This window comes from Bos mutus, chromosome 9 (genome assembly GCF_027580195.1).
Source record: "Bos mutus isolate GX-2022 chromosome 9, NWIPB_WYAK_1.1, whole genome shotgun sequence".
Lineage (NCBI taxonomy): Eukaryota > Metazoa > Chordata > Mammalia > Artiodactyla > Bovidae > Bos > Bos mutus.
The window spans coordinates 61,251,872-61,272,217 of NC_091625.1; the positions used below are offsets into that span (position 1 = coordinate 61,251,872).

Genomic DNA, 20,346 nt, shown 5'->3' on the forward strand with positions numbered 1-20,346 from the left:
TCATCCCCTTTTCCTCCTGCCCCCAATCCCTCCCAGCATCAGAGTCTTTTTCAATGAGTCAGGTCTTCGCATGAGGTGGCCAAAGTACTGGAGTTTCAGCTTTAGCATCATTCCTTCCAAAGAACACCCAGGACTGACCTCCCTGGGTGAGAATGGACTGGTTGGATCTCCTTGCAGTCCAAGGGACTCTTAAGAGTCTTCTCCAACACCACAGTTCAAAAACATCAATTTTTTGGCGCTCAGCTTTCTTCACAGTCCAACTCTCACATCCATACATGACCACTGGAAAAACCATAGCCTTGACTAGACGGACCTTTGTTGGCAAAGTAATGTCTCTGCTTTTGAATATGCTATCTAGGTTGGTCATAACTTTCCTTCCAAGGAGTAAGCATCTTTTAATTTCATGGCTGCAGTCACCATCTGCAGTGATTTTGGAGCCCAAAAAGATAAAGTCTGACACTGTTTGCCCATCTATTTCCTATGAAGAGATGGGATAGGGGTATGTGGTAATTATCAAGGCAGTAACAGTCTTCATTCCTTCAAGTTTCAAAAGGGTGGGGTTGCTGACAGGATTAGGGTGTGTGCAGGGTGCTAGGTGGTCTCCTCATCTTGATGAGCCTTTCTGTTCCCCTTAATCTTGCCTCAGGTGGTTTCCTTGCTGCTCCTCCTCTGATCACCATCTTGATCATGGAGGCTCTGAGTCTTGCCTTTAAAGAATGGGGGACAAAAAGGCCTCCATGCCCAAGAGCTCCACAAGGCCCTGCTCGGCATCAGAAGTTCCAATTTCATATTAAAAAAGCTTAATAGGAATATCAAAGAATTGATTTAATTTACTTCATTATCAGTTTTCTAGTACTATATCTTTAAAGGTTTTAAGGCAGTAACTTTGTAATATAGTGGGTTAGAACTTTCTGAACATCTTTCTGGACATTCCATTTACTGGTAATTTCTTTTGCTGTTATATTTGATTGTCGATTTCTAGAATATATGTTGTCCTTAAAAGTTCCAGTATAGTGCCCTTTGAAAGTATAGTATCAGTTCAGTTCAGTTCAGTCGCTCAGTTGTGTCCGACTCTTTGCGACCCCATGAATTGCAGCACGCCAGGCCTCCCTGTCCATCACCAGCTCCCGGAGCTTACTCAAACTCTTGTCCATCGAGTCGGTGATGCCATCCAGCCATCTCATCCTCTGGCGTCCCCTTCTCCTCCTGCCCCTAACCCCTCCCAGCATCAGGGTCTTTTCCAATGAGTCAACTCTTCGCATGAGGTGGTCAAAATATTGGGGTTTCAGCTTCAGCATCAGTCCCTCCAATGAACACCCAGGACTGATCTCCTTTAGGATGAACTGGTTGGATCTCCTTGCAGTCCAAGGGACTCTCAAGAGTCTTCTCCAAAACCACAGTTGAAAAGCATCAATTCTTTGGCGCTCAGCTTTCTTCACAGTCCAACTCTTGCATCCATACATGACCACTGGAAAAACCACAGTGTTGACTAGACGGACCTTTGTTGGCAAAGTAATGTCTCTGCTTTTGAATATGCTATCTAGGTTGGTCTTAACTTTGCTTCCAAGGAGTAAGCGTCTTTTAATTTCATGGCTGCAGTCACCATCTGCGGTGATTTTGGAGCCCCCCCAAATAAAGTCTGACACTGTTTTCACTGTTTCCCCATCTATCTGCCATGAAGTGATGGGACCAGATGCCATGATCTTAGTTTTCTGAATGTTGAGCTTTAAGCCAGCTTTTTCACTCTCCTCTTTCATCAAGAGGCTTTTTAGTTACTCTTCACTTTCTGCCATAAGGGTGGTGTCATCTGCATATCTGAGGTTATTGATATTTCACCTGGCAATCTAAATTCCAGCTTGTGCTTCTTCCAGCCCAGGGTTTCCCATGATGTACTCTGCATATAAGTTAAATAAGCAGGGTGACAATATACAGCCTTGACATACTCCTTTTCCTATTTGGAACCAGTCTGTTGTTCCATGTCCAGTTCTAACTGTTGCTTCCTGACCTGCATATAGGTTTCTCAAGAGGCAGGTCAGGTGGTCTGATATTTCCATCTCCTTAAGAATTTTCCACAGTTTATTGTGATCCACACAGTCAAAGGCTTTGGCATAGTTAATAAAGCAGAAATAGATGTTTTTCTGGAACTCTCTTGCTTTTTCGATCCAGTGGATGTTGGCAATTTGATCTCTGGTTCCTCTGACTTTTCTAAAACCAGCTTGAACATCGGGAAGTTCACGGTTTACATATTGCTGAAGCCTGGCTTGGAGAATTTTGAGCATTACTTTACTAGAGTGTGAGATGAGTGCAATTGTGCAGTAGTTTGGGCATTCTTTGGCATTGCCTTTCTTTGGGATTGGAATGAAAACTGACCTTTTCCAGTCCTGTGGCCACTGCTGAGTTTTCCAAATTTGCTGGCATATTGAGTGCAGCACTTTCACAGCATCATCTTTCAGGATTTGAAAGAGCTCAACTGGAATTCCATCACCTCCACTAGCTTGTTCGTAGTGATACTTTCTAAGGCCCACTTGACTTCACATTCCAGGATATCTGGCTCTAGGTGAGTGATGACACCATCGTGATTATCTGGGTTGTGAAGCTCTTTTTTGTACATTTCTTCTGTGTATTCTTGCCACCTCTTCTTAATATCTTTTGCTTCTGTTAGGTCCATACCATTTCTGTCCTTTATTGAGCCCATCTTTGCATGAAATGTTCCCTTGGTATCTCTGATTTTCTTGAAGAGATCTCTAGTCTTTCCCATTCTGTTGTTTTCCTCTATTTCTTTGCACTGATCACTGTGGAAGGCTTTCTTATCTCTTCTTGCTATTCTTTGGAACTCTGCATTCAGATGCTTGTATCTTTCCTTTTCTCCTTTGCTTTTCACTTCTCTTCTTTTCACAGTTATTTGTAAGGTGTCCTCAGACAGCCATTTTGCTTTTTTGCATTTCTTTTCCATGGGGATGGTCTTGATCCCTGTCTCCTGTACAATGTCTCAAACCTCAGTTCATAGTTCATCAGGCACTCTGTCAGATCTAGTCCCTTAAATCTATTTCTCACTTCCACTGTATAACCATAAGGGATTTGATTTAGGTCATACCTGAATGGTGTAGTAGTTTTCCCTACTTTCTTCAATTTCAGTCTGAATTTGGTAATAAGGAGCTCATGATCTGAGCCATAGTTAGCTCCCGGTCTTGTTTTTGCTGACTGTATAGAGCTTCTCCATCTTTGGCTGCAAAGAATATAATCAGTCTGATTTTGGTGTTGACCATCTGGTGATGTCCAAGTGTAGAGTCTTCTCTTATGTTGTTGGAAGAGGGTGTTTGCTATGACCAGTGCATTCTCTTCCCAAAACTCTATTAGCCTTTGCCCCGCTTCATTCCGTACTCCAAGGCCAAATTTGCCTGTTACTCCATGTGTTTCTTGACTTCCTACTTTTGCATTCCAGTCCCCTATAATGAAAGGACATCTTTTTTGGGTGTTAGTTCTAAAAGGTCTTGTAGGTCTTCACAGAACTGTTCAACTTCAGCCTCTTCAGCGTTACTGATGGGGGCATAGGCTTGGATTACCGTGATATTGAATGGTTTGCCTTGGAAACTAACAGATGTCATTCTGTCGTTTTTGAGATTGCATCCAAGTACTGCATTTTGGACTCTTCTGTTGACCATGATGACTACTCCATTTCTTCTAAGGGATTCCTGCCCACAGTATAGTATAGGTTGAGAGTATTTTATGAACAATTCCATTAAAAATATTGTAAGAAGGTGATTTTGAGAATTGCTAATTATAGAGTTTTAATCCAGAACATTTTCGTTAATGAAAATTATAACCTATCTTCATGTTATTTAGGAAGATTCTTACCTCTGAAAACAATGTTAGGACCAAGATATGACAGTCAAGTTGCTGAAGAAAATCGATTCCATCCTAGTATGCTTTCAAATTATCTGAAGAGTCTGAAGGTAAGAAGCAAAACATTTTTGATATTGATTTAACATACTTTATCCCTTTTTTGTTTTTTAGGTGGCTTTCTAAAATAAAACTTTTTACTTTGAAATAATTAACTCGAGCAAGTTGCAAAAATTGTACAAAGAGTGTATGAACCCTTGTCTCAGTTTTTCCCAATGGTGACATCTTATGTGGTTGTAGTATAATATCAAAAGCAGGAAATTGACCTTGGTACAGTATTGTTGACTGGACTGTAGACCTGTAAGTTAGTTTTAACCAGTGTGTATGTGCATTCAGTGTGTTTATGTGTGTAAAGTTCTGTGCAGTTCGACCTGCTGACTTGGTCTCTATCTCTCTAGTTTTGTCATTTTGTGAATGTTATATAAATGGAATGAAACAGTTTGTGACCTTTCACGAAACACTTTAAAAAAAATTTGTTTTCAATTTATTTTTGGCTGTGCTGGGTCTTCCTTGCTGCACTCAAGCCTCCTCTAGTTGCAGGGACTGGAGGCTGCTGTTTGTTGTGGAATGTGGGCCTCACTGCGGTGGCTTCTCTTGTTGTGGCTCTAGGCGTGTGGGCTTCAGCAGTTGCGGTTACTAGGTGCTCGAGCACAGGTCAGTTGTTGCTCACGGGCTTAGTTGCTTGTAGCATGTGGGGTTGAATCCATGTCTCCTGTGTTGGCAGGTGGATTCTTTACCACTGAGCTACTAGGGAAGCCCCTGGGATACACTTTTTTTTCACTAAGCATGATGCTGCTGAGGTCCTCCAGGTTTTTGCATGAATCGATGAGAGTTGTGCTCATATTTATTGCTGAATAGTATTCAGTTGTATAGCTGTGCCAGAGTTTAACCATTCTCCTCCCACTGAATGGTTAAGTAACCGTTTAGCCACTTTGAGTTGTTTCCAGTTGTAGGGTATTGTGAACCAAGTTCCTGTGAAAGTTTATGTACAGGTATTTATGTGAATGTTAAGTTTTCATTTTTCTGGGACAAATACCCAAGACTAAGATTGTTGAGCACGTGGTTAGTTTTACGGAAAAATGACAAACTATTTTTCTAAATAAAATGTTGTGATTTTTTATGTTATTCTGACATCACACTGATTATATTAGCTTCTGGGGCTTTCCTGGTGGCTCAGATGGTAAAGAACGTACCTGCAATTTAGGAGACCTGGGTTCGATCCCTGGGTCAGGAAGATTCCCTGGGTCAGGAGAAGGGAATGGCAAGCAACACTAGTATTCTTGCCTGGAAAATTCCATGGACAGAGGAACCTGATGGGCTGCAGTACATGGGATTGCAAAGAGTCAGACACAACTGAGCAGCTGACACACCAACAGCAGGGCTACTTTGACAAATTACCAGAAACTGGGTGGCTTAAAACAGCAGACACTTATCCTCTAACAGTTCTGGAGGCTAGAAGTTCCACAGCAAGATGCTGGAGAGGTTGGCTTTTCCTGGAGTCTTGGAGGAGAATCTCTTCCATTCTTTTCTCCTAGCTGCCAGTGATGGCCAGCAGGCCTCAGTATTCCTAGGCTTGCAGCTCCTTTAGCTGTCTCTGTCTCCTCCTTGTGTGTGTCAGTGTCCAAATTTTTCACTTATAAGGACACCCTAATCCAGTATGACCTCATTTAATTAATATTTTTTTGGCCACACCATGTGACTTGCAGGATCTTAGTTTCATGACCAGGAATTGAACCTGCAGTGGAAGCTTGGAGTCCTAACTGCTGAATTGCCAGCGAATTCCCCTGTATGCCCTTGTCTTGATTATATTTGCAAAGACCCTATAACCTTCTTTCAAATAAGGTTATATTCATAGGTACTGGGAGTTAGGACTTGAATATGTTTTTAGGGGGCATAATGCAACCCATAACACCTACCATTGTTACTCTTTTAAGTGGTGGTCTTTATTGAATGCTCCTTGGAAGAATAGTTATGAAAAACCTAGACAGTGTACTAAAAAGCAGAGACATTAGTTTGCCACCAAAGGTTCATACAGTTAAAGCTATGGTTTTTCCAGTAGTCATGTATGAATGTGAGAGTTGGACCATAAAGAAGACTTGAGCGCCAAAGAATTGATGCTTTTGAACTATGGTGTTGGAGAAGACTCTTGAGAGTCCCTTGGGCTGCTAGGAGATGAAACCAGTGAATCCTAAAGAAAATCAATCCTTAATATTCATTGGAAGGACTCATGCTGAAGGTGAAGCTCCAATACTTTGGCCACCTAATGAGAAGAGCTGACTCATTTGAAAAGACCCTGATGCTGGGAAAGATAGAGGGCAAGAAGAGAAGGGGGTGACAGAGGATGAGATGGTTGAATGGCATCACAGACTCAATGGACATGAGTTTGAGCAAGCTCTGAGAGATGGTGAAGGACAGGGAAGACTGGCGTGCTGCAGTTCATGGGGTTGCAAAGAGTTGGACATGACTTAGTGACTGAACAACAGTTAGTACATTCAGCAAATGCTGGTGCCCATTACATGCAAGTTTCCTGTTACAGGATAGTAAACATGGCACTTAGTTTTTGATAACCTGTTACTTACCCCTGTTTTTGGTGTAGTTTGGGTCTTCATTTTATATCTATTATTTTAGCTTGCTTATAAACTTTTAATTTTTATCTTCATTATTAATATACATTTTTGAAAGTCATAGTTAACATTTGTAGAGCATTAAATATTCCTAGGTGGAGCATTTTAAAGAGCTTGGGCTTAGAAACCAGTTCTCCTGGATTTGAATTCTAGTTTGCCACTTACAGCTTTGTGGTCAAGTTACCTAATTTCTTCATGTTTCAGTTTCCTCATTTGCAAGTAAAATTAGTGCATGTAAAGCATAGAATAGTGCTTGGCACAGAGTGAGGGCTTTATTTAAATCTCACAGCTGTATGATGTGGATACGGTTATTATCCTTATTTCATGGATTGGGAATCTATAAGGAAAAATGATTATGTATATATAATATGAGTATATGTGTATATAGGCAGATACATTAAAAAACACAAACACATTATTCACACAGACATAATCACACATACAGACACACATTTACACATGTACATATACATGGACTCAGTGCAGCTAAGTCACATAATACAGTTTCCTGGTTTTCTTAGCTAAAGTATTCATATATATTTAGATAATTCACATTTTCTTGCTCATTCCCACTTTTCATTGACTTCTTATTTTGGACCTAGAGACAAACAATATGGGTTCTAATTCTAACTTGTGAGAAGCTGTATTATGGCATTCAAATCTTTGTGTTTGGCAAAGACTTCATCTAGAAGCAGTGCTTCCACCTTTTCCCTTTCTATTTGCCGTGTAGTAATGGGGCCGGATGCCATGATCTTAGTTTTTTTAATATTTGGTTTTCAGTTGGCTTTTTGCATCTCCTTCACCCTCATCAAGAGATTCTTTAGCATATGCATTAGCAGACATTAAAATTCCTTGGACCTTATCCTTCTGAGCAAGGTAATATAACAGCTGTATAGAACAAACAGAGTCCAATCACACATGGCGGGTTAGGATTTAGTTCGGTGTAGCTGAAATGTTGAATTTCCCTGGTGGCGTAGTGGTAAAGAATCCTCCTGCTAATGCAGGCAATCCCTGGGTGGGAAAGATCGCTGGATCAGAAAGATCCCCTGGAGGAGGAAACGGCAACCCACTTCAGTATTCTTGCCTGGGAAATCCCATGGACAGAAGAGCCTGGCAGGCTATAGTCCACGGGGTCAGACATGACTCAGCGACTAAACAACGGCAGCTGAAATATTACTGAGTCATTAAACAACTATTAAAAGTCTTTGTCATACATTAAGTTCATGTGGGTTTAGTGTTGCAAGCATCCATTTAAGACTTGAGCTATATCCTTACCAGTGCTGTGTATAATCTTTTGTACATAGAAAGTCAGAGTTAAGAAAGAAAAGGCCTTTTTTTCTGGGCACATGAAGTTACCCTGAGTTCAGGTCTGGCTTATGTTTCTCTAGCTGAAGATTCCCCAATAGTTTTCTTCATATTTTTCTTTTAATTGTAGGATATCCTTGAAGGTTGAGGTATGAATGACAATCCTCATTACAGTCAGGCTTCCAAGAACAGTCTGTTCATGAGCATAGCACTATGTGTTAACAGCACATATTGCCATTCTTGTCCGGGGATCGTCAGTTAACATGGTGTTATCCTTCTCTTGTGCAGCCACATCAGCAAATGTGGGAGGACTGTTAGGTTGCGTCACCCAGACTTCAGCTCTAGTTGCATGTGTTTCATTTGTATACCCAAACCCTCCATCGTCTCTGACTGTTAGTAGGGTGGGAGGTTCTTCTCATTTTGTACTTACCACTTACACGTGGGAAAATCAGGAGTCGGGCAGTTCTATCATGTTTATTAATAAATAGATCATCCTTTCATCCTTTCCTTCATTTTGTAAAATTATTTGGATTTCTCCTTGGTAGTCTGGGTCTGTAACTACTGCGTGGACACAGATTCCTTTTAATGCTTAATAGGAGCATTCCTTAATTAACCCAAAGTGCCTGGGAGGCATTTTGATTCCAATACCAGTTGAAATAGCACATGTCATTCTTTTTGTGACTCTCTGTTCAGATAAAGAGTATAAATCCAATCCGGTAGTCTCAGGAGTAGCTTGGAAAAGAGCTAGTGCTCCTGGGCTAATTTCCCAATATTCAGTTGTTTCAGGATAGAAATCTATTTTATGAATCTGTAAATTTGGAATCGTTTTTCTCATCAAAGGAGTTTCTGATTCTCTAATAGTTCTATTATTTAAAATATTGAGGGAAGTATTTAAAGTTCTCCAGTTTTTATAAGAGCCCTCTCGAAGTTTGATTAATTGCTGTTTAAGCAAACCATTCATTCTTTCAATCCAACCAGTAGCTTGAAGATAATAAGGAATATGAAAGATCCATTGTATATTATATTCCTGGGCAAACTCTTATATTAACTTATCCATTGTCCCTCTGAATTTGAAATGGAACGCCATAATATAATTATTGCCTCTGTTTTAATAGTATTAGTCTGATTGGCTTTCTTGAAGGGAATGGCCACTAAATATCCAGAATAGGTATCCATAGCAGTACCCACATATTGACATCCTTCATCTCAAATTAATGATCAGTATAATCAATTTGCCATATTTGCCCAGGCAGCTTGCCACATGCCAATTGTCCTTTGACTAGCTGTGGTAAGTGTCTGTGTTCAATATATTGATAAATTGGACATTGTAAAATATTTAATGAGATCCATAGTAAAGGAAATACCTTGATTTTGAGCCCACCTGTATATTGCTTTTTCTCCCACATTGCCACATTTTTGGTGTGCCCACAAAGTCAAAGCTGTGGTTAATCCATTGGCTACCAACCAAGAGTCTTGTTTTGTTAATGTTTTGTAGAATGACATTCTGTTAACTTTTTTTGTTTTAGAGCCTCATGTACTGCATATAATTAAGCAAATTGACTACTCTTAGTATAATTCTTTCTGGCCTCTGGAAATTTCCTAATCCAGAAACCCAGGGACATTCCTTTGTCTTGTCGTTTTTGCCATAAGTTCCAATTAGCATATGGTTCATTGATAGATACATGAATTTTATGTCCCTTGGTTATAGCTCATGAGGTGTCTGATGTCCATCCAAAGACAGATTACTGTGATAAGCTTTAGGATAATTCAATTAAACTTTTTAGCAATAAAACATAACAGCGAGGAACTGTCTGGGAACTGAGTCTGGGAAGTGAGTCTTGGTCAACGTAGATCTCAATTAGCAAAACTAGAATTTAATATTCAGTGAAACATAAAAATTTTTTTGTGAGGGCTTTAACCCTGCAGCCAGTGAAGGCTTTATCCCATCAAGTAAAAAATAAGGTTTGTCAGGGAGCTGGGAAAAGCCAAGCAGCCATCTTGAATTTCCCATAGCCCCAGCTGTTTAATTTACAGCTATTGTTTAATCATTTTAAATTCCTTGATTTAGAAGTAAACTCTTACTGGGTCCTAAGGACATCAGGATAGAAAAAGGCTGACAAGGAGGGGTTAATTTTTTGTAGAATCAAAATGAATTTTATCTGTGGGTGCCACAATCTTCATAGATCATTGTGAAGTAATATTTATATACTTTACCAAAGTAACAAAAGATTTTAAAAACATATATAAATCACTTAAAAACAAAGAAATTCACAGTCTGTTTTCAAACACGCATTCCAAGAAAACTGTGTTCTCTTAACAGAAAAAAACAAATTCCAGTCTGATACCAGCTTACTGTTAATAACAAAATTTGTTTATCTAGTTAATTTTAATTTAATCTTAGAAAGTCCTTTCTGTAAATCTTGAAGAGGTGGTATTTTTGAAAACGCATCAGAGAGAAACCAGAGCTGTCTATAATGACAAAAAGGCTTAAAATGGCATGCTTAAAATCTGATGACAGTCCAAAGTAACTTGATTACTTTGCTGTGATATGTAACACTTTGAGATAGTAACTAGCGTTATGACTAATAACATAATTCAGTACATACCAGAATATTAGAAACTGCATATAATTTCTAGGATATCTATATTGATAACATTTTCCATACAGTATAACTTGAGAAAATTTAATACTCATTTGACAATACTGCCCAGATCAGGGTTCGAACTGGTGTCTCTGCATTGGCAGGTGGATTCTTTACTGCGGAGCCACCAGGGAAGCCCAAGGGCATTTTGACTGTACATGCTCTTCCCCTGCGTACTCACTTTGATGATTGGTGCTGGAATGCTGAGTTGATGTGTGTCTGGAGCTTGTTCAGTTCAGTTCAGTCGCTCAGTCGTGTCCAACTTTTTGCGACCCCATGGACCGCAGCACACCAGGCCTCCCTGTCCATCACCAACTCCCAAAATTTACTCAAACTCATGTCCATTGAGTCGGTGATGCTGTCCAACCATCTCATCCTCTGTCGTCCCCAACCTCCTGCCTTGAATCTTTCCCAGCATCAGGGTCTTTTCAAATGAGTCAGCTCTTTGCATCAGGTGGCCGAAGTATTGGAGTTTCAGCTTCAGCATTAGTCCTTCCAATGAATACTCAGGACTGATTTCCTTTAGGATGGACTGGTTGGATCTCCTTGTAGTCCAAGGGACTCTCAGGAGTCTTCTTCAACACCATAGTTCAAAAGCATCAATTCTTGGGTGCTTTTGGAGCTTGAGTTTGGGTGTATTTCAGATAAATGCTGTCCCTGTTGTAGCTGCTGCTGCTGCTGCTAAGTTGCTTCAGTTGTGTCCGACTCTGTGCGATCCCGTAGACGGCAGCCCACCAGGCTCCCCCGTCCCTGGGATTCTCCAGGCAAGAACACTGGAGTGGGTTGCCATTTCCTTCTCCAATGCATGAAAGTGAAAAGTGAAAGTGAAGTTGCTCAGTTGTGCCCGACTCTTGGCGACCCCATGGACTGCAGCCTACCAGGCTCCTCCATCCATGGGATTTTCCAGGCAAGTGTATTGGAGTGGGGTGCCATTGCCTTCTCCACCTGTTGTAGCTACTTCTAATAAATCATGGGTGGAGTGACAGACGTAGAAAACTACATCAGTATTTGCTTTTTAGTATTTGTATTTGTATTTGTATTTGTAATGTTGAAGTGGAATCTGTTTTGCTTATATTCTTTTTTTTTTTTTTTGCTCATATTCTTGTTTCATCATTTGTTTGGGATTAATTTATTTCATTCAGTGCCTAAGTTCTGTGTCTCAAATAAGACTTGGATAAGTGATACATTCATTGTTAATATGTTGACAGCGTGAACATAAACTCTCCTTCAGTGTAGATGAATGAACTGGCCCAGAATATTGCCATTCAGTCAACTTAATTTGGAACAGATTCAGTTACTAGGAAATCTTTCTTTCCTTTTGCCTAAGGTTAAAATGGGCTTGTTGGTAGACCTGACAAATACTTCAAGATTCTATGACAGAAATGACATAGAAAAAGAAGGAATCAAATATATAAAACTTCAGTGTAAAGGGTAAGTCATGTATTAAGAGTCTTTAATATTGAAACCTTTGCTGAAATTTGTCATCTCTACTTAGAAACAAAATGTTTCTGTATTTCTAGACATGGCGAGTGCCCTACAACGGAGAATACTGAGACATTTATTCGTCTGTGTGAGCGGTTTAATGAAAGAAACCCACCTGAACTTATTGGTATGTTTGGCTTTACTTTAGCCACTGTTGAATATCTTATTTTGTGATTGGGTTTCTATGCTCTTTTTCCAAATGGGTTGATACAGAAATTTTTTTTTTCTTTTTAAAGGAATTACCAAGAAGTGTTTATTAAAGTAATAGTCTGTTGAGAACTGTTATTAAAAATTAAAATGTTGTCTATTCATGATAATATTATGGTAGTGACGAGGATGTTATTTGCCTGGCAGACTTGGTGGGAAACTGTAAATGAATGAATGAAGGAATGAATGATTGTAATCCTTATAACAACTCCCTGTGGTATGTGGCTGTATCCCTATTTTACAAATAGGAAAACTGAGTCTCAGAGAAATTAAGTAGTTTTTCCTTGTTCAAACGTCTAATAACTGTTTAAGCCAAGTTTGTAATGTTTCTGAACCAAGGTCCAAATCTCTTAATTAGGTGTAACACTGGTTTCTAGATTGACCACGTAAAAGTGAAAAAAATTTCTGTGTTATAAAATAACCAAAACAGAGCAAAATGCCATTTGACAAGTTGAGAGCAATAGTTGAGGCATATATGATGAGATAAAAAAATGGATATTCTTATGAAAGGATTCTATAATTCTTCAGGCCAAAGAGGCATTCATCCATAGAAAAATATGGAAAACAATGGAAATGCAATACAGATAGCCAAGAAACATGAAAAAAGTTTCATTCTCCCTTGTTAATAAGAAATACAAATTAAAATGTATGTTGTTACCTTCTGCAGTCAAATTTGCAAAGATATAAAAAAAATCATAATGTCAAGGATTGGATAAAATGGATGTACTGATACATTGTTAATTAAGGTGTTAATTGATATAGCCTCTCTGGAGGGCCATTTTGGTGATTTCTATTGATCCTAAAAAGTGTTCATATACTTTGACTCATCGAGGCCACATCTAAGAATTTATTTAAAGGAAGTAGTCATAGATGCACATAAAGATTTATGTGAAAGAAATTTTATCACATCTTCCTTTGTAATAAAAAAAACCCCTGGAAACAGCATATCTGATGGAAGCCGATCATTTATATTATACAGTATGCAGTTTATCTAATAGAAGAACAATAGTATGGGACTACATGACATAGTATTACGGTATGTATATGTGTTTATGTTTACACATTCACATGAATATATGTAACAGGTATGCATATATTTAGGATACAGCTAGAAGATTCACAGCCTAAAATAGCATTGAACAATATATTGAACATTTATTTGAACAATTAAAAGCTCTTTTCATTTGAGATAAGCTATTATAGGGGTAAATGCTAAATGTACTTGAAGAATTCAAGAAGACTTAATGTCTGGAATCAGGTGTCATGATTTCAGAAACATTAATACTCTCAAATTGATAAATTGACCAGTTGTACTCTTGGAGGGGCCTTAGGAAGCATTACTACGAACTAGTTAATGAAGGTGATGGAATTCCAGCTGAACCATTTAAAATCCTAAAAGATGATGCTGTTAAAGTGCTGTGTTCAGTACGTCAGCAAATTTGGAAAACTTGGCAATGGCCACAGGATTAGAAAAGGTCAGTTTTCATTCCAATCCCAAAGAAAGGCAATGCCAAAGAATGTTCAAACTACTGTACAGTTGTAATACTTTTTTACATCTAACAAGGTAATGCTGCTCAAAATCTTTCAAGCTAGATGTACAAGTTGGATTTGGAAAAGGCAGAGGAACCAGAGATCAAATTGCCAACATCCTTTGGATCATAGGAAAAGCAAGGGAATTCCAGAAAAGTCTATTTCTGCTTCATTGACTAGGCTAAAGCCTTTAACTGTATGAATCACAACAAACTGTGGAAAATTCTTAAAGGGATGGGAACACCAGACTACCTTACCTCCCTGCTGAGAAACCTGTATGCAGGTCAAGAAGCAACAGTTAGAACCAGACATGGAACAATGGACTGGTTCAAAATTGGGAAAGGAGTACGTCAAGACTGTCATCCTACTGACAATACGTCAAGTATTGTCATCCTGCTTATTTAACTTATATGCAGAGTACATCATTCAAAATGCTGGGCTAAATGAATCACAAGCTGGTATCAAGATTGCTGGGAGAAATATCAACAACCTGAGATATGCAGATGATACTACTCTAATGGCAGAAAAAGAAGAGGAACTAAAGAACCTCTTGATGAAAGGGAAAGAGGAGAGTGAAAAAGCTGGCTTAAAAGTCAGCTTCAAAAAATTAAGATCATAGCATCCAGTCCCATCACTTCATGGCAAATAGATGGGGAAACCATGGAAACAGTGACAGACTTAATTTTCTTGGGCTCCAAAATCACTGCAGATGGTGACTGCAATGTTGAAGTTAAAAGATGTTTGCTCCTTGAAAGAACAGCTATGACAAACCTAGACAGTGTACTGAAAAGCAGAGACATCACTTTGCTGACAAAGGTCCATCTAGTCAAAGCTGTGGTTTTTCCACTAGTCATGTACGGATGTGAGAGTTGAACTATAAAGAAAGCTGAGCACTGAAGAATTGATGCTTTTGAACTGTGGTGCTGGAGAAGACTCTTGAGAGTCTTTTGGACTTCAAGGAGATCAAACCAGTCAATCCAAAAGGAAATCAACTCTGAATATTCATTGGAAGGGCTGATGTTGATGCTGAAGCTCTAATACTTTGGCCACCTGATGCAAAGAGACAACTCACTGGAAAAGACCCTGATTCTGGAAAAGACTGAGGGCAGGAGGAGAAGGGGACAGCAGAGGTTGAGATGGTTGGATAGCATCACTGACTCAGTGGATATGAGTTTGAGCAAACTCTGGGAGATAGTGAAGGACAGGGAAGTCTGGTGTGCTGCAGTCTATAGGGTTGCAAAGAGTCAGACATGACTTAGCGACTAAACAACAATAATTCTTGGAAGAACTGATGGGAAAAATTTCTAAATTGAGTGTTTTAACAAAGGAGTCTGAAATGCAGTACTTGGATGCAATCTCAAAGGTGACAGAATGATCTCTGTTTGTTTCTAAGGCAAACCATTCAATATCACAGTAATCCAAGTCTATGCCCCAACCAGTAATGCTGAAGAAGCTGAAGTTGAATGGTTCTATGAAGACCTACAAGACCTTTTAGAACTAACACCCCAAAAAGATGTCCTTTTCATTATAGGGGACTGGAATGCAAAAGTAGGAAGTCAAGAAACACATGGAGTAACAGGCAAATTTGTCCTTGGAGTACGGAATGAAGCAGGACAAAGGCTAATAGAATTTTGCCAAGAGAACGCACTGGTCATAGCAAACACCCTCCTCCAACAACACGAGAGAAGACTCTACACGTGGACATCACCAGATGGTCAACACCAGAATCAGATTGATTATGTTCTTTGCAGCCAAAGATGGAGAAGCTGTATACAGTCAGCAAAAACAAGACCGGGAGCTGACTGTGGCTCAGATCATGAACTCCTTATTGCCAAATTCAGACTGAAATTGAAGAAAGTAGGGAAAACCACTAGACCATTCAGGTATGACCTAAATCAAATTCCTTATGATTATACAGTGAAAGTGAGAAATATATTTAAGGGATTAGATCTGATAGAGTGCCTGATGAACTATGGACGGAGGTTTGTGACATTGTATAGGAGACAGGGATCAAGACCATCCCCATGGAAAAGAAATGTAAAAAAAGCAAAATGGCTGTCTGGGGAGGCCTTACAAATAGCTGTGAAAAGAAGAGAAGCAAAAAGCAAAGGAGAAAAGGAAAGATAAAAGCATCTGAATGGAGAGTTCCAAAGAATAGAAGGAGAGATAAGAAATACTTCCTCAGCGATCAATGCAAAGAAATAGAGGAAAACAACAGAATGGGAAAGACTAGAGATCTCTTCAAGAAAATTAGAGATACCAAGGGAATATTTAATGCAAAGATGGGCTCAATAACGGACAGAAATGGTATGGATCTAACAGAAGCAGAAGATATTAAGAAGAGGTGGCAAGAATACACAGAAGAACTGTACAAAAAAGAGCTTCACAACCCAGATAATCATGATGGTGTGATCACTCACCTAGAGCCAGACATCCTGGAATGTGAAGTCAAGTGGGCCTTAGAAAGCATCACTATGAACAAAGCTAGTGGAGGTGATGGAATTCCAGTTGAGCTCTTTCAAATCCTGAAAGATGATGCTGTGAAAGTGCTGCACTCAATATGCCAGCAAATTTGGAAAACTCAGCAGTGGCCACAGGACTGGAAAAGGTCAGTTTTCATTCCAATCCCAAAGAAAGGCAATGCCAAAGAATGCTCAAACTGCCGCACAATTGCACTCATCTCACACACTAGTAAAGTAATGCTCAAAATTCTCCAAGCCAGGTTTCAGCAATATGTGAACCGTGAACTTCCAGATGTTCAAGCTGGTTTTAGAAAAGTCAGAGGAACCAGAGATCAAATTGCCAACATCCACTGGATCATGGAAAAAGGAAGAGAGTTCCAGAAAAATATCTATTTCTGCTTTATTGACTATGCCAAAGCCTTTGACTGTGTGGATCATAATAAACTGGAAAATTCTTAAGGAGATGGGAATATCAGACCACCTGACCTGCCTCTTGAGAAACCTATTTGCAGATCAGGAGGCAGCAGTTAGAACCTTACATGGAACAACAGACTGGTTCCAAATAGAAAAAGGAGTACGTCAAGGCTGTATATTGTTACCTTGCTTCTTTAACTTCTATGCAGAGTACATCATAAGAAACGCTGGGCTGGAAGAAGCACAAGCTGGAATCAAGATTGCCAGGAGAAATATCAATAACCTTAGATACGCAGATGACACCACCCTTATGGCAGAAAGTGAAGAGGAACTCAAAAGCCTCTTGATGAAAGTGAGAGGAGAGTGAAAAAGTGGGCTTAAAGCTCAACATTCAGAAAACTAAGATCATGGCATCTGGTCCCATCACTTCATGGGAAATAGATGGGGAAACAGTGTCAGACTTTATTTTTTGGGGCTCCAAAATCACTGCAGATGGTGACTGCAGCCATGAAATTAAAAGACGCTTACTCCTTGGAAGCAAAGTTATGACCAACCTAGATAGCATATTCGGAGAGGGCAATGGCACCCCACTCCAGTACTCTTGCCTGGAAAATCCCATGGGCAGAGGAGCTTGGTAGGCTGCAGTCCATGTGGTCGCTAAGAGTCAGACACGACTGAGCGACTTCCCTTTCACTTTTCACTTTCATGCATTGGAGAAGGAAATGGCAACCCACTCCAGTGTTCTTGCCTGGAGAATCCCAGGGATGGGGGAGCCTGGTGGGCTGCCGTCTATGGGGTCGCAGAGTCGGACACGGCTGAAGTGACTTAGCAGCAGCAGCAGATAGCATATTGAAAAGCAGAGACATTACTTTGTCAACAAAGGTCCGTCAGTTATGGGTTTTCCAGTGGTCATGTATGGATGTGAGAGGTGGACTGTGAAAAAAGCTGAGCGCCGAAGAATTGATGCTTTGAATTGTGGTGTTGGAGAAGACTCTTGAGAGTCCTTTGGACTGCAAGGAGATCCAACCAGTCCATTCTAAAGGACATTGGTCCTGGGTGTTCATTGGAAGGACTGATGGTGAAGCTGAAACTCCAATGCTTTGGCCACCTCATGCGAAGAGTTGACTCACTGGAAAAGACTCTGATGCTGGGAGGGGTTGGGGGCAGGAGGAGAAGGGGACGACAGAGGATGAGATGGCTGGATGGCATCACTGACTCGAGGGACCTGAGTTTGAGTGAGCTGCTGGACTTGGTGATGGACAGGGAGGCCTGGTGTGCTGCAATTCATGGGGGTCACAAAGAGTTGGACACGACTGAGCGACTGAACTGAACTGATGGGTTTAAAATTATAACTGTGATATAATACAGTATTCATTATTATATATTACTTGTTTTATATCACTGGACTGTGATTCTGTTCATTGGATTGAAGTGGAAACTTTTCCTTTGGGTCTGCTCAGTTTGGAGCACAGGTTGGGGTGGCAATTATTTATTGTAGTAATACTGAGAAGACAGTAACAGAAACTGGTCTTAGAGATGGTTTCTCATATCATCTTCTCAAACAAAAGAATTAAAGAATCAAGTCTGTGTTCTTAGGATCAGAAAATATTGGCCTGCTTTTACAGTGTTTTAATTGTGTTTTTGAGATGCAGTTTTTATCAGCCTTCCGCACATTCTTGCTGAAGGATACTGTGACCACTAGGGGACATTGATGGCATGGCAAAAGTGAGACACATTTATTTTCAAAGTTAGTCTGATTAAAAAAAAAATCTTTAAATTAACTGATGTGACTGTCAGTACATGCAGTTAGCCTAGTTGTGGGATGATACTGTAGAGTTAGTGGAGATATAGAGTTCTGAAACACATAGAAGCTTCAGACGTTTTCTAATCGCTAAGTCTTGTCCAACTCCTCTGCGACCCCAGAGGACTGTAGCCTGCCAGGCTCCTTTTCCATGGAATTTCCCAGACAAGAATACTGGACTGGGTTGCCATTTTCTTCTCCGGGGATCTTCCTGACCCAGGGATCAAACTTGTGTCTCCTGCCTTGGCAGGCAGAGTCTTTACCATAGACCTGCCCAAGAACTGCTGCTGCTACTGCTGCTGCTAAGTTGCTTCAGTCGTGTCTGACTCTGTGCGACCCCATAGACTGAAGCCCACCAGGGCCCGCCGTCCCTGGGATTCTCCAGGCAAGAACACTGGAGTGGGTTGCCATTTCCTTCTCCAGCCCAAGAACTACAGCTTCATAATCTCATAATCCCTGGGGGCAGTACCCCCTAATTTATCTTTATAGTGGAAATTTTCAATCATACCAAAAGTAGGGAGAATAGTAAAATGATACCTTATGTATCCATTGTTCAGCTTCACTAATTATCATTTTACTGATTTTTTTTTCATTTTTCCTCTCCTTCTCCTAACAAATTTTTTTCTGAGTTTTAAAGCAAACCATAGATACCATGTCATTTCATTAAAAGTGTTTCATTATGCATCTCTAACTGAGAAGAATTTTTGTTTTTTTATAACCACCATGCAGTTATACCAAACAGAATAATGAGAAATTCCTTAATGTCAACTGATGCTTAGTCCACTTTTAGATTTCCTCAATCCCCTTTTAAAGTTAGATTTTTCAAACCAGGATCCAGCAGTATCCAAATACTACATTTTGTTTTTTCTGATTCTCTCTCTTTTAAATGCTGTCACTTTGTTGGAGAAATCAGGTCTTTGTCCTATAAAATGTTCCATTATCTGGATTTACCTGAGTGCCTCCTCATAGTATTAATTAACTTTTTCCTTTGTCCCCTGTCTGTCTTGTAAACTGGTAGTTAAAACAGGAGGCATAATTACATGTTTTAAGCAAGAATACTTCATAGTTGGTGTCGTATGTTTCCTTTTACCCTACATCAGTTAGCACATAATGTCTGGTGGACCCACTTTTAGGGGTACAAAGATGAGTAAGTAGGGACAGGTGGTGGCATGTTATTTCCTCTGTTACTCTTTAATCTGTCTTTTACCTAATTTTTTTTTTTAATCTGTTGATGACTGTTACCTTCTTCTGATATTTCATTAGGAGTTGCAAAACAATGATTTTTCTGATTGGCTAATTTCTTCATGAATTAGCTGGAATTCCTCTTTAGCAAAGAACTATTCCTTCTCAACAATTTGATTATCCTGAAATGCAGTTTGTACTGGAAAGGCACGTTAAATTTCTGATTGTTTTATTTATCAATTTCCAGAATAATGTATTGGTATCTTACCAATGTCTGGTGGTGACTGATTAATCTTATTATTATTTCTTTTTGGAGTATCTGTTTGAACTCATGAATTTTTGTGTAGTTGATATATTTAAATCATTTATAGTCAGTATTTATTCTTATGCCCAAATTGCTTTATCCTAGGCCAGTGGGAGCCCCTTCAAGTTGATTTCTGTATCTTTTTGATAGCACCCCATCAGTCTTTGACAGTTTCGTTGTTTTCTGGTATAACGTGTTTTCCAGACATGGAATTGGTTATTCCTTTAAGGAACCTGGTTCCTTTAAGTGGAAAGTAGTATTTAGAAATAATCTAGGTATAGAGAGCATTCCATAATTAAACACATGAACATTTCTGCAGTTAAATACATGAATATTCATTCACACTAAGTGAGAAAAATAGACTATAAATAACGTCACATCAGCTCAGGTCAGGTTTTGTCCCCAAATGATCTACCCCAAATCTTAATTTTTAAGAGCTTTTTAAAAAATTATAATGACAAATAAGAGATTATGTATGGAGCTATGGTGCATT

The 20,346-nt window shown here is 39.5% G+C and overlaps 1 protein-coding gene across 1 annotated transcript in view; it reads left to right on the forward strand.

Moving 5' to 3' along the window:
* The window catches only part of RNGTT (RNA guanylyltransferase and 5'-phosphatase), a 241,097-nt gene that overhangs the window by 9,078 nt on the left and 211,673 nt on the right, over positions 1–20,346 (forward strand). The window contains exons 2-4 of the mRNA XM_005889293.3: positions 3,844–3,953; positions 11,799–11,902; positions 11,992–12,080. Of these exons, the coding sequence (XP_005889355.1) occupies positions 3,844–3,953; positions 11,799–11,902; positions 11,992–12,080 (303 nt within the window). The remainder of the gene's footprint in view (positions 1–3,843; positions 3,954–11,798; positions 11,903–11,991; positions 12,081–20,346) is intronic.